Source organism: Miniopterus schreibersii, assembly GCF_964146895.1.
Source record: "Miniopterus schreibersii genome assembly, chromosome: 1".
Classification (NCBI taxonomy): domain Eukaryota; kingdom Metazoa; phylum Chordata; class Mammalia; order Chiroptera; family Miniopteridae; genus Miniopterus; species Miniopterus schreibersii.
This window is the reverse complement of record NC_138101.1, coordinates 67,354,967-67,380,814: the sequence shown is the minus strand read 5'-3', so window position 1 is coordinate 67,380,814 and position 25,848 is coordinate 67,354,967. Positions and strand designations below refer to the sequence as shown.

The following is a 25,848-nucleotide window of genomic DNA, read 5'->3' as shown; positions in this document are numbered from 1 at the left end:
CATTTATGACTTACCCCGGGAAAACATTTATTTCCAAACCAACTGATTTATGAAGCTAAGAGTATACTTAAGGCACGGGATTTCCCCCCACCTTAATCCTGTATTCATTTTCACTGTTAGAGGAATGAGAATTATAAACACTGACTTTTTCCCCCACTACTTTCAGCATTATCCTTTTAAATGTTTAACTTATGAATGTCTTCCAGCAGTTGCTTTGCCACTTAAAAGTTATAAAAATTCTTTGAGATGTCACAGTTCTCATTTTTAAAATGAGAAGTAAAATATCACTCATAGTTGTCCATCAAATGAAACTGCTCCAATTTCCACAAATAATCAGTCTTTCAGGGGACTATCCTTTTTGTTTTTTCCACCCACTTCCTATGAGAACTAAATCTAGTCTTTACTCTTATTAGTGGATTATCTAGCCACTTTCTGTTAAAACACTGAGAAAATGTATGTAAATCACAGTTAATACAAGCAACTTCCTTTATTTACAAGTTTACTATAATCTTTATGTCCTTTTATCAAAATGAAATAAACCAATAATTCTTCTCTTATGACAATAGAATTTAGGAAGTCCAAAATTCATATAGCCTCTAGTTGCTTCAATTGCCTCATCTGTTAAATGAATATAGTAATATCTGCCCTAACTCATGGGAGTTTTGTGAGGTATAAATGAGATGAAAGAAGGGACTTAGCCAAGTCAAAATTCCTTTTATGAATTCAAAAGTCTTGTGCAAAATCTTGCACACCTGATTCATTGGTGTCGATGGCTTTCAGACTTGATTTAGTAGAAATATATTATGAAACTGCTTCATAATATTGTTATATTACAACAGTTTCATAATTATTATTTTATTAGCCACATTTATTTCACTTCCCATTGGAACTCAATTGATCATTAACGATTAGGAAGAGAAATCAGTGTCATTCTACAGTATGGGGTCCTCTTCTTTCTGTTTCATCGTGGTTTAAGTTTTCCTTGGGTAATAATAATTATAGATGTAAAAAAAACGTAAATATATATCAGTTTCTTCAATAAGCTGATTTATTATTCCCATCTCCTTCCTAAGCTTTTTTCTTTTTCTTTTCTATAGTTTTTTTCATTTTGATTCTTGACTTCTGACCTGCTTAAAATATTCACCATATATGTATCAAGCATATACTATGGGCCAGGCACTGAATAAAAATAGACACTGAATCTGATTGTCTCATGAGGGACCCACAAAGAATGGGCAGAAAACAGAAATACATAATTATGAAGTGAGCTATGCTGCATGGCCCAATGCGTGTGTGAGGGGCACGTGTCTAGGTTGGTTGGTTGGTGAAGAGTTATTTGAGGCAGAGCCACTTCAGCCAAGATCCAAAGAAAGAGAAGGTTCCAGCCCTAGGAAGAGGAGAGAGGGGGAAAGAACGGTGGGAGGAGGCCAAGTGCTCCCTGTACGGAGGCCTGAGGCCTTCTCTCTCTCTCTCTAAATGAAACTGATGAGCAGTTTCCTAAATCTAGAACAAGGAAATCGACCCTTGGAGCTCCTTGAGCACTTGCACAGAGAGGACAGATGAGGAAGTCCCAATATGTGCCTTCCTCCTTGTGGCTATTTCTATTTTCTTGAGGGTCTCAAAAAACTTAAGTTTTCTCCCTTTATGTTCGTGGGACAGAGGACTAGGAGGAGCTTGAAAAGGTTGGCCTTTTGCTGGCCTTTCAGAAAAAGCAGCATTCTCAGCTCTCCTCCTCAGTCTTTCCCACTCGTCCCTGTCTGCTCATTTATAACATATTTGCTTTCGAAATGTAGTCGCCCGCCCTCTGTGAAATCCAGATGGAATACAGTGCCTTTTAGAAAACCAGATTCTATCTCAAGATTTTCTCTCAGATCTTCCATGTGTCCCTGTCACCCACAAGTCATTCATCATCCTGTAACTTTCTGGTGACTGTGTTACAATGAAATAAGTGTAAAGCTAGAAAAAATGTGCCAGGCCTAACTGGGACAGTGCTTCATGGGGAAACAAGCTGACCTGCTGCGTGGCTTTTCCCAACTCAGCATCATTAACCCTTGACTTCATCTGTTGAACCCTGACTTTCTGAAGTCTGGAAGGGTCAGGGAACTCCCACTAAATGATAGCCACTGACATTAATAAATTCCAGAAATAGAGAAAACCAAAATTCCAGATCCCCCAAATTATAATTTATTGCTTTAGAATACAATTTTAGCAGTATATTGAGGGAAAGTCCATATTTTTATTTTTATATTTATTTCCAAGAATATAATAGTTCTTACGTATTTTGCATTCAAAGTAAACCCATGTTGTTAGAAAGAACATTGTTTATCTTGGAAATTGTTGACATCTTAACAGCTGACAGATTGATACAAAGTCCTAGGGAGCCTAGTTAAGCCCATTAGTCATGGGGCTCCCTTGAGTGCCCCTGTCCATAATGGCTCTCTGTGTGTTGGTGTGTTTCCTGTTCCCATAATTTGTGGAATAATCTCTCATGGGTTTCATTTTAGGGTGACCCTGGATCATCGGCTGCAGGAATTAAGGTAACTCTAAGCTTACAAGAGTTTGTACCCCAGGAGTTACAGTTTGGGTTTTTATAAGCCTCTGCTTTCTCTTCCCTTTTACCACCTTTGATGGTTATAACTCTGTTCCTATTCTCCTGCAGTAATCAGCTTCCAAACACAAAGGAAGTTTCTGCTGGAAATCTGATAAATGCTTAAATAAGAGGCCCGGCTTTCCCTTTCTTCTGATTGGTTTTTATGGAAATGTGGATTTGTATGTGAGCTTTAGGTGTATTCACAGCAAAAAAAGTTTTTTCTGTGTCTAGTGAAACGTAGAGTAATAGAATAAAGTAAATTAAATATATGTGATCAAGGAGGCCGGGCCATCTCTATGAAGGTGTCCAGAGGCGTAAAGGTTTTTGAAAAATTCTTGTAATACTCTCCTTTTCATCTTTGGCTTTCTTTGGCCAGGGAGAACCTGGAGAATCTGGTCGTCCTGGACAAAAGGTAATATCTTTATTTGAGTGTGATCTTTGCACTGTCTCACCATTTTATCTCTCCCATGCACTATACTATGAAAACGCTGATTGCGAAATGACGTAGTTTTCGTGCTCTGCATGCCGAGTGTTGTTGATAGTGCTGTGTTTTCAAAGGGGTGATGCTGACCGTAACAAAAGTGAAAACACTCTGTCTGTGTCAAAGGATGCCTAATGAACTCCAGTCCGCATGTGCTGAGCTGTTCGGGACAGACAAATACCAGTCGGGTTGGAATGCAGCAGCTCACCTTGCATGTTTAAAGATACTCTGCATGTTTCTGTCTTTCATGAGAAGAAATGAGTATTTACAAAATGGTCTCAATAGGGAAGGATGGACAGTTCTTTTAAAATTATATTTCTTTTCCTTTCATTTCAAATACTACCCTACTGGTGATTTTTATGTGAACAATATTCTGTGCGGTGAATGTTATATTATACAAGGAGGTTTGTTCATGAACTGAAATTTAATTACAGACACTAGCCAAACCGCTTTAACCAATCTATAGATATGGACACAAGTTTATTTTTATCATTTATGCTTCACTTCAGTGATGAATGAGAGGACATGCAGTGGGTGTGTTTAGATCCATAGTCTCATTTATGTCTGAGGCAGGAAACAACTGTTAGCAGTTTATCGTTGCAGCATCTGGCTATCAATGCCCAGTGCAGTCAGATTTGAGATAATAGATGTATTGTAGCTAACAAGTAAATGTGAATTCCCCATTAGGTTAAATCTCTGAAGATCATGACTCTGCCTTTGTCTAGCAGTAGCTGATGTTGTAGAAAAAAATAAAAGACATGGATAGAATCATAGAATTTACCTCATTAGTGTAAAGAGAAAGAGAATCAATTCCCTTGTAGTAGTTTGGAACCATAAAACATGATAAAATAATGTTCCCACATTCTTGAAGTCATTGAGAGGATTGTTGCTTTGTTTTAAACACTTGGGATTAAAGTCATTTTTGAGGTCTTTCACATTCTCTAAATGTTTCTGTAATTTAAAAATAGATCTTCCACTCGACGCTAAGACTCTAAGAGTAATGATTCATCAAGCCCAGTTTCAGGCAAAGTTGAGACTTTTCCAAGGAGTCCAGCAGAACTCTGAAGATGTTGCTATTCAATGCCTAAGATTTCCTACTGATTCTTTACTTGAGAATTTGAAATTAGTGATGTCATCCTAATAGAGATCCATGATCTGCTTTGGTTTGAAAAAAGCAACTAATTTTCTCAGATGATCTAATTTTAGGTCCCTAGGTAAAAATTAAAGGCTAAATTTAAGCTGCTTTTCAATTCTATGATATGCTAAAAGAAATGCCTGCAACTGTTAAGGTCTTTATTTTTTAGTTTTTTGTCTTCAGTTTTTTATTTTTTTATTTTTTTCCTTCTTATTGAATTTACTGGGAAGACACTGGTTAACAAAATTATACAGGTTTCAGGTGCACAATTCTACAACGCATCATCTGTCCACTGTATTGTGTGTTCACCACCCTGAGTCAAGTTTCCTTCCATTACCATTTAACCCCACTATACCCTCCTCCACCTCCCCCCACTCCCACTCGGCAATCACCACACTGTTGCTTAAGTCCATGAGTTTTTTTCTCTTTTGCTCAATCCCTCAACACCCCTGCCAGCCCCCACCCCCAGAGCTAGTTCCACTGTTTTCAGATTAGAAGATCAAAATTGATTTTCAATTGCTTAACAAAACATTGCCTTATCATGATTATTTAGAAATACACTTTAGATTCATTTCTGGACATTTTTGTAGATTTGTGTCTGGGAACATTGCATTTCTTTTGTGTTTCATTAAACACAATTATATTGAGAGAAGTTTACAACCAGTCTGAATGAACATGTGCCCTGTAATGAGCAGCATCTTTTTCATTAATATTTAGGCCAGATTAGACTCTACCCTTTGACGCAATCTCACTTTCCCACAATATTTATGACTTCCTTTGTCTAATATTTGGATTTGGTAATATTTACCCCAACATTGACTTAAAAGGAGAGTATTTTCATGCTTGCTTGCTTACTTAGATTAGAAAATGACAAACAGAAGTGACTACAAAATTAATTCAAGAGATCTTTCATGGCACTTTTCACTCCATTGTAGAACTGTGCTGTGTGTTCATTGGCACTTATGCTCTTGCATGAGGACATTCCCAGAAAAGCAGAGGATGTAAAGCCCATTAATTAGTTTCCACTGTCTGGTATTTCTCAGTATGAAAGTTTGTTCTTTAGAGTGTGTGACTGACACATGAGTTAGAGTGTGTGTGTATGTTTGTAAAGTGTGTAGATATTATTTCACCACATAATTATTTCCTTCCTAACTTCTCCACATCTTTTAAAAAAATATTTTAAATTTTAAAATATTTTAAAATTTAAAAAATTTTTAATTTTAAAGGGGTAAAAATACTTGATCTCCCATTGGAAGGGACCTCACAGTTAAACTCTATGTAGAAGGACCAAGCACTGTCACAGTGACATAGGGTGAAAACTGAGTACCGACTTTGATAGTAGACAGAGGCCTCCTATAATGGAGGGTAAAGGGTGAAATGGAAAGGAAAGAAGTATAATGTACTTGTGTAAAGTTTAATCTACTTGGACAAGTATTCTTCCAATGGAATAACAAACTAATTCTTAATTATGACCCAGATCTCACCTTGGGCTATGTATGCCCAAGAACTCAACTCGGAGAAGCTCCTGAACCAAGGAGTAGGCAAGAATGGAGGAATTCACTGAATTACTCTCTCTTAATTGGAAGATAAGCCTTCATGGTATATAGAAATTTTATATAGAAAGAAATATCTTCCAAAGGAGATGTTCCACAAAGGATAACATTAAATATTTTATAATCTTTTATTATGTCAACTTTTAAGTAAACATAAATTTGAAAGTCATATTTATAAAAATACAAAACTATGAAATATTAATTCCTGAAACATTTGTTCATTAATAAGGACATTTATAACCTCTATACATATATAATACACATATAATGTAGGGACAACTAAATGTCAGAGTTTCTGTGAATACTCAATCTACATTATAAAATATTCCATAATGTCTTATACATCTTTCTCATTGTTAGAAAATATGGGTGTGTGTCTATATGTGCATGTGTATACAGATATCTTTCTTCAAATTAGTCATATGATCTTTTTAATTTGGCCAGAGGGAAGGGTATGGTGAGAACTCCAGCTGGGAAACAGTGTCACAACTTACACATTTTCACACACTTTTCAAATAGGATGTCCTGAGTTTTAGGGGACTTTTTCCAAAACAATACAAAACTATACATTTATCACCAATATGTTTACTTTTTTGGGTTGTATACTTTTTTTAAAAGTAAAAGAGAATCTTCAGTAAAATATTGATACAAGCCCTTTTTACTAAATCTTCCTAAATTTATTGATTGAAGGGGAAAGAGGGAAGCAAGAAAAAAATCAAATGTAGAATGTTGTATCTGTATGAAGTTTAATTTCCTCGGACAAGTATTATTTGAATGAAATATCAAATTCTTGGTAATCATCCTTTCTTCTCTGGCTTAATCTCATCTTAGTGTTATTGTTCACAATGCAAACTTTCATTTACAGTTTCATACATAATAGCTTTTCTTTTGCATTCCTGAAGCAACTTTGACCTAAATCGTCAGGAAAGTCACGGTCCTTTCTATGTCTAACTGTACAGCTTAATAAATAGTATCTAAAGTCATGTAGTGATAATACTAGAAAAAGTTGTGACTCTTCATAACTTGATATTAAAAAATGAAATGTCTGGTTGTTCCTAGCATCTTTTCTTTGAAATGAAGGCTGTTAAAGCATTTAGATGAAAAGAAATGCCTCCCTCTACCACTTTGTTGGTTTGATGCTCCTATCTCTTTGTGTAGTTGTCTTCCCATCTTGAAAATGTGTGTAACCCTTTTACCTTCAAATGTTACTTCCACAAATAGTCACCTCAGCCTACCACAGGATGGACTTTCATTTTCTCCAGCAATTCCATTATGCTTCTTTAGTGGAATTCCGGAGATTTTCTAAGCAATGTAACCTCTTGTCACTATACTTTGTACTTAAAATAATGTAGACCATTCTGTGAAAATGAGAAGGTTTATCATGACTCCAGTGTGCTCACCCCAAATCTACCACTTAATCTCAGACCTGTATTCAGGAACAGCTGCATGGTACCATTAGCCCTAAATTGCTAGGCAGGGTTACCCAGACTCAACAATTGTCAGAAATATGGGCTGGAGCTAAGTATAATATTAACCATGCATTTATCTTCTCATCATTCAGGAATGGAAAAGAAATCTTTCTGTACTTTTAAGTGAGCACGACTTTTAATGTATAGTGTTTTGATGTAACCATCTGTTCATACAGCCAACTCTTGATTATCTGAGGTAAGAGAGCACTGGACGCGGAGGCATGACTCAGATGCACCCATAACCCTCATTTCATCAAAGGGCTCCAGCCTCCCCAGCAAAACATTGGCCAGGAAGTAATAAAACGTGGGAGCTCATTCTCCCTCGACTCCTCTTTCTTGCCTTCTGGTAGAGATGCCAATGGGCAGTGAACTGGCAGGAAAAGGGAAGGTCCTGAAAAATCTGCAAAATGGTCAACCAATTTCTGAATCAAGAGTTGACTGAACTGTATCATCTCACCGAACCTCTTGAAACGAGGCAGGAGACGTGTAGATGACAAGTATTCAGCGAGGTCATTTGCCATGCTTTTCCCCAGAGCCTGTGACGGAGTGAATACTGTTCTGTAATGTTGTGTGATTTTCCTGTGTAGGGTGAACCAGGGCTTCCTGGGCTTCCTGGACTCCCGGGGATAAAGGTAAATACCGCACTGACAGTCTCAGCTTCATAGAACTGTAATTGTGAGAGTCACAAAAATTGCAGGAAGATGGGGGGAATGAAAGCTAAGAATATAGTGCTGTTCTTTAAATACTCACCTTCTCAACCAATTACATTTTTGAATTAAAAATTAAGCACAGGCATTTTTTAAGTTTTCCATTGCTCTCTGGACTGTATATTCTGCTATGTAACCTAATATGCCCCTTAATGAAATAAATGTAAAAGCCACTTTATTTGAAGTCATAGGAATTCTCTAAAGCCTAGAATGTCTAACTTCACATTTAGCTTTATTCTTAAGATCTTATCAGGTTTTTACCAGAATTAGAGTCTTCACATCCCCATAAATCTAATGTTTAGGCAGCTGTTCTTATGATTCACTCATTATAATAATCCCTCTGAAATGTTTTGTGCTTCTACTTCCTGTCAATAATTCTCACTGAAAAGTATAAATCATTTTACTAAACTATTTTGACCCAATATACTATTCCCATAAACTTTTTAGGTATCTTTTGAAATAATTGCTTAAAACTTAGTTTAAAACATTGTTTTGCATACTTTTAAACCATCTAAAAATGTTAAGAAATATTTTTTAATTGTTTAAAATTTTTTACATGGCAGCTGAGTAGGCTTAAAAGTTCTACTGCCTTAGCTGTAGTTACTCCTTTAAAATCAGATTTTTTTTTTAAAGCTCTTTTTTAAATTCCAGAACTGTTGGATAGGTTAGCACAATGCAAGTAGATTTTTTCTTACCCTGTTCTCACCTTACAGAGTTTGGAATTCATCTGTAGTATGTGTTAGGCCATTCTAAAATTAATATTCCTCATTTCAGTGTGAGGGTTGTGCGTAATGTTTCATGAAGGTTCTACTTGAAGTGTGTTACATGAAATCATATGATTTTAGAATAAATATGTCAAATTATTGAGTTCCCAGACATCAATGGTATCAGAAATTTTGGTTCTGCCTTTTGTTTGATGGCTCCAGATTAGTTTATAGAAGTTCAGATATGTGTTTTTCATATATGATTAGTCCTTGGCTTCTTCAGTGGAAAACTATGGCAATAGTTTACTAAAAAGCCAGTTATTTCCTTATCATTTCATATTTAGCAGAAAGAACTTAATAAATTAATATGTTATTTCATATTATAGGGTTAATTTATGGTAGTTCCTTAGTAATTCCCACATTTACAAAAAGGAGCTTTTCAAAGATGATTGGAACATCATAGATTTTTTTAAACAAATTTAAGAAAGTCATAGTCAGCACTAATTATAAAGAACCTTGTAGCGTTATAAATAAGAAGAAGGCACTTAAAAGGAGCACATTTTGGAAGGACTCGGGCGGGGCTTACTGCAGCACTTGCCCGTGGATTAGAAGGGCTGTGCTGCCAACGCCAGGTCCGCGGCAGGAGCCTCAGTGCTGCACTGAAATAGTTGTCGCTTCTCCTGAGTAAGGCACTTTCTTGTTGAGAGAGTGGCTAGGGTGAAGCTTTTGAGGGTTTTATCTTTCTAAAACAAACAAACAATGTCAATTACTACTGTTTATTATCATTATCTTTTAGTTATTTTTTGTTCTAAAATATCCCAGGTCATTTCTCCAGTCATCTGTGGACTAATCTGAATGTTTCCACCTTTTTCAAGTTGGGAAAGATGTTGGTGATTTGCCACCTCTAGTAAATGCTTTTGTTCCTAAGGGTCATAGGCAACTGCCAAACAAATTCTACCGAGATCATATAGCTGATATTTGCCTTTGTTTTTCTGATGTTGACTAGTGATGATAGCGACAAAAGCCTTCTTTGTATAATTACCAAGTACTGTTGGGTAACTATCTAATAGTTTATTTAAATCACAGATTCTGGTTTTGGGTGAATAAGCTTTGTCTTCTCGGGTTGTGAGTGACATGCTTTCCTTATAATGTAATAGATTCTCAGTATAAATAAGTTATTTTGTAAAGGAGACAATTTAGGAACACATCATAGTCATTAGTACTCATTGAATATTCATAAATATAGAGTTAAAAGTTTGTCATTTTAATGATATAGCTTCATCAAGTTGAGATGTTGTTATTCCTTGAGTATACCTGCTTTTATTAGGTAGCTCACCACAGGAGAGTTCATCATGATTTCATAGTTTGAAAGATGGCAATGTGTAAAAGATGAAACCGCCATGTGTGCGTTTCGAAAGCGTGGTAGCAAGAGCATTGGCCACAGCCTCCCTAGGCCCGTGTGTGTGTTTGTGCTTTGGAAAGACTTCCTGTCGCTGTTCATCCCCGTATCTGCTGGTGCCACGGAGAGCGTGCAGATGCCATCCGTTAGTTCCAAGACGTTGAGGAAACCAGCCGTGACATACCAGGGACGCTTTGATTTGCCACCTGTTGCACTCGGGGAATGGTTGGAAACTTAATGAGCATCCAAATGCCTTCCACACAGCTCTCAGGAAATGAGCAAAGTGCCTAAATACAGACAGCAGACTCATCTATCTGTCACCTCAGAGTCCCACTCAGAGAAAAGCGCTAATACCTTAGGCATATATAAGAAAAGTCACTAAGAACAGGCATCACTTAATTTCAAATTACTCTTCAGCTTCCTGTGCAAGTATTGGAAAGTCCTCTCACCATGTGGAAGACATTTGGAATTCCTCTTTCATGCATTCATGGTTCATATAGTGTCAAGATGTTCAACTGGGAAAATTAAATTATGCACAATGTACCATGCAGACATTGATCTTCTGGAGTAAGATTTGAGCTCAGAATATTATTTTTATAAACAAGCCTGCAAATATCTTTTTCATGGGCAGAACTTGCAACTAGCTTTTCTGATATCACATAAAAGAGTAAGATTCAAAGTTCCTATTTGTAAAAAAAATTGTTCTCTCCACAGTTATTTTGAAAAATGTAAATACATTACTTAGCCTTTTATATGACCCTAGCAATTAAGGATCAAGAGCCCTGGCTGCAGAACCAGCTCACCAGTGTGCAGATCTGGTCCTGCCCCCTCGCCAGTTCAAGAATCTCTATCCTCACGTTTCCTTATAAAATGAGAGTCATCGTTGTACATAACTCAAGGGTTGTTGTGAGGATTAAATGAATTAATATATGTGTAGCTCCTAAAATATTGCTATATATTAAAAGCTATGTAAATTTTAGCTGTTGTTATTTCTTCCCCTTGGAGCAGCTCAGAATATTGGAAGCACTAGTTACATACCTGTTCTATATAGTCTTTCCTCATGTGAGTAATTTTAACCTAAAGAACATAAAGCCATTTATACTCTATAGGTTAATAGATGTGAATTCTGAAACTTCTTTGCAGTGATAGGTGAATGTTGCCTTTAAGAGGAATAAGATAACCTGCTTTCTCTCCATGGCATCATACTACTAACTCTTTGCCTATCACCCAAGTCTATTCCAGGAACAAAGGGTGAGGGGACACAGTGTTCTGGGCATAAGACATGGTACTGTCCAAGTTCTCATTCCTGATGCTGTTCACACGAAAAGCAAAAGGAAAACTTGTCAAATTAGTGAAGAAATTCTCTAGGCCTCAGGAGTGGTGTTGCCTAGCCCAAGACATTTTTTATAAACACTGATTTTTCAATGCTTGCTTTTCTCCTTTCAATATAGACCACCAGTTTATTTCATATTCAGAAAATAAATTGAAAAAATTTATACAGTACAGTGAAATTAATACAGTAGGGAGACATAATGCAGTAAAAATTACATCAAGTCATTTAGATGGCAAAGAAATTTTTATAGTATTTTCCCTCAAAGCTTGATGTTTGCTCTGGCTTCCTCATTAGTGAAAATTTGACATTTAGATCAGGAACTTGAGGATCGGGAGGTTATGGGACAGTAACTCTTTATACCTCATTATATGAAATCATCTTTGACACTAAATCATACAAAGACTAACTTTACAGGTGGTGGGAACATTTACTTTGGCATCCTTAGGATTAAAGTGTAGTGTTCAGTAAGCTAATAGAAACCTAGGTTTTAAATCGCTGGAGATGAAGTTCCTTCCTCAGAACATCAAATCACATTTTAAAAATAGCAGAGGAAAGTTTTTGGAAGTAACATAGGATATGAAATGAATTCCTAAAAGAAAAAAAAGGAAGAAATACCAGTTAAATGGATGACATTGTTATTGTTACTTATAATTATTTCCTGCTTGCACCAAGTGTGTCTGAGCAGTTGAATAATTTAAGAGTCCAATTAGGAAACTCATACAACCAGAAATCAGAGATTTTTTTAGCAGCCAGAATAAAGCCTCCAATAAATACACCAAATGTGCTTTCATGAGGTAATTCTGTTAAGAGAAAAAAAAATCAGAAAGGTATGTTTTCTAGGGTTTAAATAAACCTGCTATGGTAGTTCATTTTCATCGTAGCCACCAAGATGTTTTAATTTATACTCAAATTTGATCCTTAAGGGAAATAAGTGTTTTTGGGACAGGCTCTACTTTCTCATTTTCTTCCCCCTCAATAATTTTACAAATCAATCATTACCAAAACTGGCTGCCTGGAGGTTCTTATTACAACAAATGCCCTTGCTGTAATCCTCAAAAGCAGGTATCATGCTGACTTGAATTCTAATTAGCCTTTAAGCAAGGAGAATATTGTATGGCTAATGCGTTCAGTGTCAAGACACATTAATCAAAATTATTGGTGATGCTTTTAGCACCCATGCAAATCAACACATATTTTTTGAGCCCTGTTGTACTGTTTTGGGGGACAATGAAAATTGGATCTGCTTGGGGGTAATAAATATCATGGAAAACATGACTTGGTTTAAGCTGGAATATTAGAGGGAATTTTTAGACAGGTTAAAAAAATGATATCTTTTACTCCTTTAATTGATAATGACTTATAAAAATAAAACAAATGGTAATAAATGAAAAACCAGAGATTTTTCTGTGGGCAAGAGCTAATCAGTTAGGACTTTCTGTCTACCCTTCTATTTAACAGATGTTGAGTTCTGGAAGTTAATAGGGAAACACCTGGTTTGCCTTTTCTGTACGAATGAAGCTGTCTCTTCCTTTGTTACCTTGACTAATAATCCCATTTCTATATTTGTTGACTCTTCTCACTAAATGAAGGACAGACATCCTTTATGTAAATTTGACAAAATAGTCCTAGGTGAACTGTACCAATAGCCATTTGAAAGATAAAGTAAAGTCATCTGAAATACTTTCTTACTATGTATCAAATGTGGGTCTGGAGAAAAATCAGTCCAGGTTTTTGATGGTCGTTGTTAGAGTTTCCGAAAGGTCAAGTGCTTGAGGCATTTCCTTGCCTTCACTGGCCCTTTTGTAATATAGAAGGCCAGGTTTTGTTGCCCTCTTGGTTTGTAAAGATGGTCATTGTTTGCATTGTTTTAGGGTTTTAAATTTTGTTTTGGGGTTATTTCTTTACTGGCCAGAATGCTCAGAATTTAAGCTATCTCAGTTGGCTGTTTGAATTTTTTTGAAAAAGAAAGTAATAGCAAATGAGTTGAGCAAAAGTGACTTCAGTCAAAATCTTATTTTTGTGGTATCTTCATGTTATCTTACAGAGTGAATAGATCCCACCGATTATACCTAAATCTTCTGGTAGTTTACTTCACATGTCTGTACATATTGCCAATTTATGAAAGAAAGGAGAGAGAAAGCACCCGTGCTCTCTAATACTGACACTCTAATCAATAAGGATCTTTTTGTTTGGTGAAAAAACAGGACAATTTTTTCAAATATAGAACATATTAGTTACTGTGACTTAGATTCATTGAGCTTCATACTATAAGGTGAAAGTTGTTGCTGCCGAAGTGGTTAGCTCTAGCTGGAAAGATCAATGTGAAGAGATTAGGCCTCCAAAACTGGTCATGTGAAGACCCACCTTTGATCTCAGCTAGAGCCGAAATCATGAGGCCTGGTTCTGCATCTTCGCGTGCCCTGGCCGTTGAAAGCTCTCATTCGAAGCCCCAGCACGGTGGGATTTTCAGTGGGGCCAGCTTGGGGCTGCTGCCTCCCCCCCCCCCCCCCCCCCGGCAGTTTCCTCCTAGGCCTGTGCTGTGCTGCATCGGGATTCACAGCATCCCCCCACGAACCTCAATCCCAGCTTAGTCCCCAAAACCACACCTTTGCCACCCGCTCAACACAGGGAAATGTGTTACAGTCTTGGTATTGAAACCTGCGTTATTTAACTCATGGGCAGTGAGCGAATTAATTAACATTAAGAATAAACAAAGGACAAAGCTCATGAAGAAATCAGATGCAATATCCAGGGCAAGGCCAGAAAATGAACCCAAATGTCTTCAGTTCGGAGGCAATGCTGCATCAGTGCCGTATTGTAACTCCACTAACAGAGCTGAGATCTCTGTTTCTCTGACAACCATTTAATCACTGGTCAGCATGTGGCTTGGGGAGCAAAATATGGCGCCAGCTATTAATTGTTTTAGTGATTAACATTTTGGATTGTCTTAAGAGTTCTGATAAATAGTGTTGTATATATTTTATTTCCAGGTGTTGGTTAAATCATAGCTCTGTGTTTACTGTAAGAGTTAAATATGATATTGTGTATTTTCTTTCTGTGTGTCCCAAGGAGAGATCTAGTTGGACGTTTGTAGAACCAGTGAAAACAAAGAAAACAACAGATTAAACCTGGATTCAATTGTTACAGCCAGGATAGAGGCCTAGGAGATTTTGAGACGCCCATTCCTCCCCATTCCTCCTCGCCCCCATGTCTCCCTCCATCAAGCTCCTGCCCCCTCCATTCCTTCATTCTCCCCCTCCTCACTTCCTTTTTATTTTTCCCTCCCCCTGATTAGGTGCTTTGCCAGCAATTACATTTTAAGGTCTGTCAGTTGGTTGCCTTCACTCTCAATTCCCTTCCTCACGCAATCAGCGGCACCAACATGGGTAGAATCTCAGTGGACATTGCTCTCAACAATAACAAAAGGAAAAACCTAAAATGCTACTTCCCTTGAGATGGTGAGTGAATAGAGAGATGCAGGACAAAATATAGATAAAATATACATGAAACTTTAGAGAAAAACCGATTCAAGTCTCTGAAGTAATCAGGACTCTTCTTAACTGATTGCTGCGCTATCCACTGGTGCCCTGGTGTTCACCACAAACCAGTGTTGAAGGCCTTTGCCTTCCCCCCATTCTTCTTAGGCATATTTTGTTGTCGTTAAAAACAAAACAAAGCACTAACACATCGTAAAAGGAAAAGATTAATATTGTTTCGGAAATTGTCATATTTTACTGTTTTCACTTTCATCGTAAAGCTATTTTACTTTCTGTCTACCTGCGTGAATCCACGTTTCCCTGATTGTGGTGGCCTGTCCCTGCCCTTTTCAAAAAGGATCTCTGCCTTCTGTTTCCCATGCTATTCCTAAAGGGACTCCTTGAAATTATAATTAGGGTTTTCTAATTCAGATAATTGCCTTGTAAAAAAATCAAAATAAAAAAAAAGCCCTCTAGATTTAGTTGTTTCTTCATTAAAAGTAATGCAAGAGCTCGATTTCATTACCGTGCCCATTTTCTCTATCGCATCTCGCTCCCACCTGTCTACTTAGGCAGATACGTATGAATAATTTCCAATTTAGCAGTCTCCAGTTTCCCACTGACTAAATGAGATTAGATATGTAAAAACAGGTCTGAGAATCATTTTATAGTCCAATATAAATAGTTATTTCTGTTTATTGCCCTGGAAACTTACATAGCCTCATTTTTGTGTAGTCTGCTTTACTCCAAAGATGATTTCCCCAAAGTGTTTTGTATTTGAGTCATATTTCAGCTGCTTTCCTCTGCCTTCTACGATCCAGTCTCCTTCCTCTCTTTTGGTTAACTGGCATTGTGACTGTAGGAGAATAACCACTTGCTTTTTTTATCACATTAAAATATTTATAGAACTGTAGCTTGTCATAACCTCTCTACTAGACATTTTAGGAGATTCTGTAACCTTTAAACTCTACATAAGTCCTTGTCAAAGTGGCAAGATTTTTTTTCAGGATTAGATTTATGTAGGGAAATTCAATAGGTCTAACCATTTTCTTCTTTCTGTTCCTTACAAGATGAAAACTCATTCATAGGAAACCTGTCACAGCTCTACCTTACCCACTTTTGGTTTTGAAATCCTAAATGCTCTAACAGATGGATATTATGTCATAAAGTGATATGTTCACATAAGAAAATTTAGGGTTACTTCTTGAAAGAAGTTGAAGAGGTATTAGCCCCATTCAGGTTGTAAAGAAACAAGCAGTCACCTTGTATATCACCAATTAGTTGAGGAGGCATAATACTTCTATTACTATTCCTACTAATAATATGATAGCTAAAATGTTTGAGCCAATAGATAAAGGCAATAATAATAACAAACATTTATTGTTCACTTACTTGATTCTAGAGACAGTGCTAAGTGCTTTGCTTGCATTATCTTATAAGTCTTAATGAAGCCACCCATAATGGTGCCAGAATCTTCCATTATTTGGCAGGTCAAGATTCCAGCTTGCAAAGCCAGGCTTTAACTCAGTTCTGTACATTTGTACCAACAGTTCTCAAACACTTTTGTCTCAAACCCCTTTACACACTTACAAATTAGGACTGAGAGAGTTTATGTAGGTTATATCTATTGATATTTCTGTACTAGAAATTAAAACCCAGAAATGTTAAAAACTGATTATGTATTAATTAAATAACATGTTTTGTGAAAGATGACTGAATCTTTGAAAAAAGGAAGAAAAGTGACATTGCTATTTTTTTGTTTTTTGCAAATCTCTTTACTGTCTGGCTTAATAGGAAATGGCTGGATTCTCATATCTGCTTCTGCTTCTATCTGTTGCAATTTGTTGTTTTGGTTGAAACATAAAGGGAAACCAGCCTTATACAGATATGTAATTGGACAAGGGAAGATTATTTTAATAAAGCCTTTTCATAAAATGATGGGTATTCTTCTTGGATACTACCCTAAACTCTGCAGGTGGCAGTTTTTAAAGGTTAGGGAACACGTGGAATCTGAAACCTATCAATGAACTTTTCCTACTCTGTACACTAACAAGGGTAAGTGAAAAGGCTCTGCTATAAGCTTAGGAAGGTAAGAAACAGTCCAACTAGCTCAATCAGGACCATGAGGAGACATAATTATGCCTTATTTACTTCAATAATTGTCTTTCAAGCCTGAGACAAAGAAGAGGCCAATGATTATTTCCTTCCCATAGAGAGGATGGACTCTTGTCTCTAAAGTTACCAAGAGCTCTGGAATTAAATAAACCTAAGTCTGTGATCCTAAAGTTAAGTATGCTATTCTCCCCTTGAATAAATTGAAATAAATAAGTATATAAATCTAGTAGATGCTTTCTTAAATTTTTCCTCTGACCATTCTGTTTAAGGGAAATTTTTACATTTACTCAGGAGAATTTAATATATGTTCTATTTTCAAAAAATGAAGAAAAACCATTTTTGTCTGGCTACCTAGATCACAAAGCCTTATTTGTTTATTTGTGAAATATGAGACTGCATGCTTCATCTTTTTATAAACTAAACACTAACATGAATAAGAAATACATTTTTGCAGCATTTGCCTTTTCTCTTTTATTATTATGCTTTAATAGTTCTTCTACTTGCTTTGCTAAACAGTGAGATCATTTTATTTCTACTTGAAGATATGCAAGAGTCTTGTCTACATCTAAACTTTCAACCTATTAACTTGCATTATGTTTCCATGCCAGTAAGTCATTGCTAATGATTCACATTGACTTTAATACAACTTTTTGTCTTGAGGGTGGAGAGGGAATATTTATATATTTATACATATAATTTTATTGGGAGAAATATCTTACTTGTAAATAAATGTATTCCTTATGGGGTTTTTTTTGTTTTGTTTAAAATAACAAGTTAAACTCTTTTACAAGAAGTAGAATAGTCATCATGATTTCTCTGAATATAGTTGATTTTCATTTTAGACCATTAAGAGATCTACCCAAAATCATTTGTTCAGATTCTTCTTTCTAATATGTGTAAGGGTATGGTGATAGGTAGAATACAGTTATAGAAATTTCACAAAAAATAAACCTAGAGCATTAGATCCCCTCCACCTTGTTTCTGTCTTAAACCAGTACCATGGGCATCAGAGCCATCGATAAATCTGTTTGAGTTACATGTCAATATGATACATTTGTGGTGGTGATATCAGTTTGTTGCTCACCCAATACCCACTTTTATATAGTGTATTTTAAAAACTCATCTCCAAGTACCAAAAAACAAATGTTGAAATATCACTACCTTAGAAAAAAAATCAAAGGCATCAACATTAGCAACTGCTCCAGAAATAATCCAGTGGGGGCAAACTAAAACTAAAACAAAACCACAGGAAATATGGGAACTGATCCATTACACTTTTTGCTTTAAAACTTCATTATAGATTTTAGGAAATTAGACTCTCTTACATTTGAGCTCACATTTTTTAAAAGAAAATAAAACTTCATGGACATTCAAGAAAATATAAACACTGGTCTCAGGTGTTTCCTGACACCAAGTATGTGGTGTCTTTTCCAACACTGATTATCCAACTCTGATTCTCTGACACCAACTGTGTGTCTTACAACTCAATCCTGTTGTGACACTAACTACTCAGAGTTAGCATCAGGCTCTACAGGTTTAAGGGCTCAGTCCCAAAAGACTGCCCTCACTTTAGACGTGAATCACAGGAACTGGGTCCCCTGGTTACCTGCACTTCTATGTGACTTAACTACAAATTTAAGGGTACTCACAACCACCCACTCCTACCCTGCCTCCAGTATGATAATTTGCTAAAACAACTCAGAGAACTCAAGAAAATGCCATACTTACTATTACAGTTTATTATAAAAGATAGAAATGGAAGCCAAACAAAGAGGTACCTGGGGTGAGGTCAGGAGGGTCTCGAGCACAAGAGCCGCTGTCCCCCTGGAGTTGGGGTGCATCATCCTGCCAGCATGTGGAAGTGTTCACCAGCTTGAAAGTTCTCCAGTCCCCTTTGTTGAGGGGTTTTTGGAGGTTCCATTGTAGGCATGATGGATTAAGTTATTGGCCATTGGTGATTGAACTTAGTCTCCAGCCTTTCTGCCCTCTCTGGAGATGGTGAGAGGAGGGGAAAGGCTGAAAGTTTCCACTTTCTTATCACAGCCCCATCCTGAAGCTATCAAGGGGCCCACCAAGAGTCACTTTAGTAGCATGAAGTTGGGTATGTTTGAAAGGGGCTTGTTAACAATAACAAAAGATGCTCCCATTACTCTTATCACTCAGGAAATTCAAAGAGTTTTAGGAGCTCTGTGCAAGGAACTAGGAAGAAGACCAAATATATTTTTTATTATACCACAACTGGGTTTCCTCCAAGTGGAGAAGAGGTTATGGAAGTAGGGCAAGGAGAGATGTTTTTTCTTCCCTGCTGAACATTCCTGAATCTCTTTCCTAGCTACATGTAACTTTCAGGTATCTATTGCTGCATATCATAATTACACCCCCCCGCCCCCCAAACTGGAGTGCCTTTGAACAACAAACAATTATCTCACATTTTTGGAGAAACAGAAATTTGTGCATAGCTCAGCTGGGTGCCTCTGGATCACTGTCTCCCACGAGGATGCAGTGAAGCTGTCAGACAGGGCTGTGGTTTCACCTGAGTGGAGCATCTGCTCCCAAGCTCTCACATGTGGTTGTTGCTGACCTCGGACCTTACCATATGGACCTCTCCACGGGACTGTTCACAGTATGGCAGCTTGCTTTCCCCAAAGCACGTGATCCAAGTGAACAAGAAAGGGCCCCCGAGATGGAAGCCACAGCCTTTTTATAACTTAGAAGTAACATCCCATTACTTCTGCCAAATTCTGTTCATTAGATATGAGTGGTTAAATCCAGTCTGTACTCAGCAGAGGGCATACACAGAAGCACCAGGAGGCGGGATCATTCATGCCTATCATAGAAGCTGCCTACCAAAGTTGCCCAAATATAATTAAGTAATTGAATTTGGTAAATGGTAAGAAGCACTGGACAACAGATGAGAAAGAAAAGTATAAAGACATTTATCTAGTTGGTTTTCCAATTTTACTTTCTAGAGTTTCTCCAAAGCTTTGCTTAAAGTATTCTCGTTGATCAAAAGCTATTCAGATTGATTTTATAGTCAGTAGCTGGATCTCAGCAAGAAAGCTGGATGCGATCAAAGGAGTAAAATCCCAGTAGAAGGAAGTCAGTTTAACTTTACTGACTTACTGTCAAGTGATAATGATCTCATACGCCCATCTTTTTAAAGGGTGAACCAGGTTTCATTGGTCCTCAAGGAGAGCCAGGCTTACCAGGGTTACCAGGAACAAAGGTGAGTGGAGTCTTTTCCCTTCCTTCCTTTCTGAATTTTTCTGTCATATACCTTTAGTTCATTATGTTGAAAGAAATGTGGGGTAACTTTACTATTTCGATGACCATATAGATTTACCTAATAAAGAACTAAAGCAGCCTCTCAGCCATTCTAACATTTCTAATGGGGACCCCATACTAAATAGAGCAATAGGAAGTTAATTTTAGAAAGCCTTAGGCAAGACCACAGAAGGGTCGAATATATTAGTTGTTCCCCAAATTGCTCCTGAATTGATGTGATATTATTAGCTTCCTGGACATATGGAAAAGTGGGGGAATTCTGAGGAGGAGAGATAGAACTCATTAACTCCTGCTCCTTTATCACCGATTTTAGGACATACTTGTAAATCAAACATTATTATTATTCCCACATCACTCCCTGGATTTCAAGGAGTACTGATGTCATAGAGATTCCTAAGTGCCTCATCCCAAAAGGATCCATCCTGAATGACGTTTGCAGAAAGATCCTATAATGAAAACCATCTCATGGTCTTCCACTTGGCAACCCTAGAGAGGGCTCTAAAAGCACAATCTATAGGCCGCCAAATAAAAAGTTATGTTGCTGCAGATACAGTCAGGCCTGTAGTTCTCTTTTTATCTACCCACATAGACATAAAAAGGTACAGCTCTGAGGATGGAACTTTACTCATGACAGATTCATGAATCAAAGGAGGGGCAAAATTAGATCAAACTACATTTTTTGATTTTTAACCCTGGGCCATCTTTGCCTCCATGTATTGCATTCTCCAGAAATAAACCAGGCTGATTTCCAGATGCTGGAGAAATGCGTTCGTGGTCTGTTCTAACAGAGGTGCCCTCATTCCCGCTGCTCAAGAGAAAATAACTCTAATCCTAGTAAATGGAAAATGTGGATGGCCCAAGGGAGGGCTCAGTTGAATTTATGCAAAATTACTGTTTTTTCAAGCAATTTCTTTTTCACATAATGAGCTGTCAGGCTTATTAACAAAATATGAGGAATGCCTGTTTTAGCCTGAACAGATTCACACAGAAACACACTTTCTGGAATAGAGAGAGAGAGCAAGAGGATACTGGGCATTCTGTGTTCATATAAGAACCAGTGTTTTTGTTCAGGCTTGCAGCCTCAGAGGAGGGCAGCCTCGCTACAGGCACAGACAAGCGAAACCTGGTCAGTGCCTCCGAGAGCCAGGCAGGAGCTAACCTCTAAATGTTTGGTTTGCTAAACAAGGGAAAATAGAAGAAGCATGGGAACAGAGAGTGGAGTTTAGGCCTAAATATCTCTTCTTTAGTTTACTGATGTCAAACTATTCCACAGCTTCAAAAAAAATCCAGAGATAGAGGCATAAAATCAACATTATTTTCTGTTCATGAAACACCCAGCCTGATTTTACAGATCAGATACTTTTATAACAGGTACTATGCTGAACCTCACTCAAAGTGAAGACTGCACTGCACCTGTTTTGTATTTCCACCAGAAGGGGTGTAGATAGGATATTCATTTCATTAACAATAGTGTGAGGTTTGGTTTTTCAGCTAAACTGCCTATCTTACATGAATTTGATACCATAATGGAAGAGTCATGATTATTTAAAAGTCTCTTCCAGCCAAACACTAGTTTTTTTTCCAGTTGTATAGGTAATCTGGATTTGTACCACTCAATTCAGATTAAAAACATAAACTAATACTGTGCTTTTCCCCCCAACACAGTGAAGAGAAATCATAATGAAGGAAGGCATATAATGGCATTTAAAAATCTGTTTACAAATTGCTGAATCCTCAGAGTCTACCTCAGTCCTGGGGGAGACCTATAGCAGTCTAAAGAAATGGGGTGTTATTCCCAATAACTTAGAATACTTTGAGTAATACTGTCTATTCATTAATTCAACAATTTTTTTTTGCCAGGCATTTTTTTAGTATTTGAGAATGAAAAGTAAATGCCACAAAAATAGTCTCTGCTTTCCTGAAGCTTACCTTCTAGTGTGTGTGTGGGGGGGGGGGGGGGAGAAGTAAACAAATAATATAATTTCAGAAAGTGATAAGTAACTAATTAGGGGCATTGTGATTTTTTTAAAAAAGTGGTTCTAGGTAAAGATATACTAACTCCACTCCTATGGTATATTACAGATAAATGACTTTCTAAGATTTCTGTTTTTCCCTAAAATGAGCTTATAGTTACTACTTTAGAATTCTTCTGTAAAATAGTAAGAGAAACACCAAATATGCTACTTTCTTAAAATTCCATATATCAGCAGAAGTGCTTCAGTCTCTAATCCCTGGAAAAGCCCTCAGAGCATCTTTTCCATTTCCTGCATCCCTCAAGCCCCCCGCCTTCCTTCCACCTTCTCCATTGTCCCACTCTCTTTGGTTGGTGCAGAGCAACCTACTGAGTCTTCTCTCATCCTTGCCCTGCTCTCTCCCACCTCCCCTGCCCAACCATAAAGGCTTCCCAGAGAGGGAATGATACGGAATTTAAAGCCCTGCATCACCCATCACGGATCCAATTCTATTTTCTTTTCCTTTCCAAGACGAATCAGATCCTCCAGTGAGGAGGATGCCTCTCTCACCCATAAGCATGGTAACACCAGACTGAATTCAAACCTGTTTGACTATTGAAATTCTGCCCATCATGCAGGAAGCTGGACAGCCTGCTGTGTGCAGAGTATACAACAGCACTGTCTTCCTGGAGGGTGATTTGGCAAACTTCTAAAATGTTCATACTTCTTGACACAACAATTCCCCAACTACAAATTTATTTTAAGAAAATGACCAGAGATGTTCAAAGGATTACATACAAAAATATTTATACAGAAGTTGAAGATTGAGCCCAATCAGTTTTAAATTACAGCTCTTCCTTATAAAAGCTTTGTGACTTTGAAAAAGTTACTTAACCCCTCTGAGCTTCAGTTGCCTCATCTGTAGACTGTGAGTACTAACACCTTTCTCATCTGTCCTGAGGATTAAATAGGATAATGGATGTAAAGTGTTTTGTGCAGTTCCTGCACTCAATAGCACAGTGGTAAACAGCAATAATTATAAAATACAACCTACTTATCCTTCAGAAAATGTCTCAAGTGTCGCCTTCAAGGAGCCAGTCTGGACCATTGAAAACCCCATGGGGTTTCTTTTCTCTGGCTTTCAATTACTCCTTAATTCTTAACTGTTTTGTTATGTGGGTCTTGTCTGTCTAACTAGACCACTAGGGTCCTTGGGGGCAGTGACAATGTTCATACCTCACAGAGCTATGAAGAGAGTAAGAGCTGTAACGCCTATATGTTTTGTACCATGCTGAGCACTTTACATTTATAAGTTATGAGATTAGTGCTATGATTTTCTATATTTTACAGAGGAAGCTGAGGCTTTTGGAACTTACTAGCTTGCCCCAAAACACAGAACTGATAAATAATAGAGCCAGGGTTAAGACCTAGGATGTGGGATTACAAGTAGCCTGGCCTTTATAGTGACAAGTTAGGCCATTACAAAGCCTTAACCGCTTTGCCATGCTTCATCCCAACAGTACTGAGAAAGTGGCTGAAGAATGAAAACTATATCTATTTGTGTTTTGAGGTATCATGATGGCCCTCATAAAGTACCTTTAAAGGCCTTCCATTTACCAACATAGGCATTTACCAGTTCACTTCCTTATCTATCAAATGAAAATGATAATACAATTGACTGAGCAATAATTTTATTAAGTGAGATAATTCATGTTGAGATTAATACAGTGTTGGGTACGTGATAAATAAATAGCAACTCTCTGCTTTCTTTAATTTTATTCAACTTACTTATTAATCTACAGGGACCAGCTGGGAAGGGGGAGAGGGAAAGGAGGGCTGCCATTTACGGATTTTGCAATTTGTGACAGGGTGAACGAGGGGAGGCAGGGCCTCCTGGAAGAGGGGAGCGAGGAGAGCCTGGAACCCCTGGACCAAAGGTCAGTTATTTTTACATTGGAAAATACCATTCTTTGGTTTGGAAATGTGTGCCCCTTGCTTTAGAACATGAAACTAAATTTTAAAAATTCCTCACCAGGTATTAATAATTTATTGAAATGTACACCAATTGGTTCTTTTCAAAAGGAATTTTACAATTTAACTTCCCCAGTTCTCTGTCTTTTCTCTGAACAACTTTCATCACACATCCAAATGTCAAGGGGGAGGTGCTGTCATTAACACATTTTCACTCAGTGGGTATTGAAACTCATGAGGACGTGTTGATATGTGTTATGTTTAGCTTCGATGGTAACTTACTGATAACACCTTGAAAATATTAGCGCTAAGGATTTATTTGACTGTTCAATCTTTATTCCTCTGAACTTCTGCAAACTAATATGGTAACACTTTATTTTAATAACCCATCCTAGAGACACAGGAAATTATTTACTCTTTGATGAGAGGGAAATTTGAGCAAACACTGTTGAGACTGATGAGAATCATTCACAGAGCTCGCCCCAGCCCTGGCGGGAGGGGGGTCTTCAGCTGCGGTGGGGTGGAGGTTGGCAGGGAGACCGGGGCGTGAACCAGGGACACTGTGACGATACTGTCGTTTACTGTTTTAATAGCCAGCATTACACGGAGCCACATAGTATGGCAGTTAAAATAAAGTGTTTCCATTTTTACGTCACTGACAATTTCTTTTTCCTGTTCTCACCTCCTCTGTCTCTCTCTTTTTTCTCACCATATTCTCCTGTGACAGGGGAAACAAGGTGAATCAGGAGCTAGAGGCCCAAAGGGGTCAAAGGTCAGTAACCGGGCAATGGTTTTCATATAACAGGAGGCCTTCAAGAGCTGTGCTTTTTGCCTCTTCCACAGAGAATCGTGTTTTAAATTAAACTCTTTCACACACTGGGGTGGCAATAATTTCATCCCTATGATGAGATCTCAAAGCCGTCGGTTTGTTTCACCTCGTTTGTTTTTGTGTGCCCCTGTGCTTCAGACTGTTCTTTAAGGGACATTGTATTTCCTGTTTCATAATAGTTTCTTTGGGAAAAAATTAAGTGCTGTACTTAGTTTAACTTACGTATGGTATAATCTTAGTTTTCATTTACTGGCTATCTTTGTGGTACATGTTCAAATTACACTTTGCGTTTTTTAAATCCTCCCCCAAGGATATGTTTAGAGAAAGAGAGAGAAACATCCATCCGTTGCCTCCTGTTGTGCCCTGACCAGGGATCAAACCTGCAACCTACATATGTGCCCTGATGGGTAATCAAACCCACAACCCCAACCAACTGAGCCATCTGGCCAGGGCTACTTTGCTTTTAAGTTGATTGACTCCCTTCATTGCATGAAAATTTCACCACCAATTGAAATTCTTTCCTTTACCATGTTCTTTATAATATTTGCAATTATCTATACACTGTTAGTAGAGTCTAAAATGCTATTAGCAAATAACATGGAAAATGGGTACAAAATAAAGAAAACAGAGCAGAAATTATTCTCCATTTATATAGCAAATTTAATTATTCTGGGTCAATGTGGATGGATAAAAATTATAATCCCTTTTCCTGCTTCTCTTCATTGGTCCTTTCCCAATTTATAGGAATATGTAGAAAGACATATCAAAATGCTTTGCATTCCATTTAGAAAAAGTCTCTATAAATTTAAGGCTGGTTTAAAGAACCTTCAAATCTGTACAGGTTCAAAT

At 37.4% G+C, this 25,848-nt stretch overlaps 1 protein-coding gene across 1 annotated transcript in view; it reads left to right on the top strand.

Moving 5' to 3' along the window:
• Positions 1-25,848, top strand: part of COL25A1 (collagen type XXV alpha 1 chain) — a 440,867-nt gene that overhangs the window by 366,495 nt on the left and 48,524 nt on the right. The window contains exons 16-21 of the mRNA XM_081131694.1: positions 2,505-2,537; positions 2,967-3,002; positions 7,816-7,860; positions 20,126-20,188; positions 24,068-24,136; positions 24,898-24,942. Coding sequence (XP_080987820.1) covers positions 2,505-2,537; positions 2,967-3,002; positions 7,816-7,860; positions 20,126-20,188; positions 24,068-24,136; positions 24,898-24,942 — 291 coding nt within the window. The remainder of the gene's footprint in view (positions 1-2,504; positions 2,538-2,966; positions 3,003-7,815; positions 7,861-20,125; positions 20,189-24,067; positions 24,137-24,897; positions 24,943-25,848) is intronic.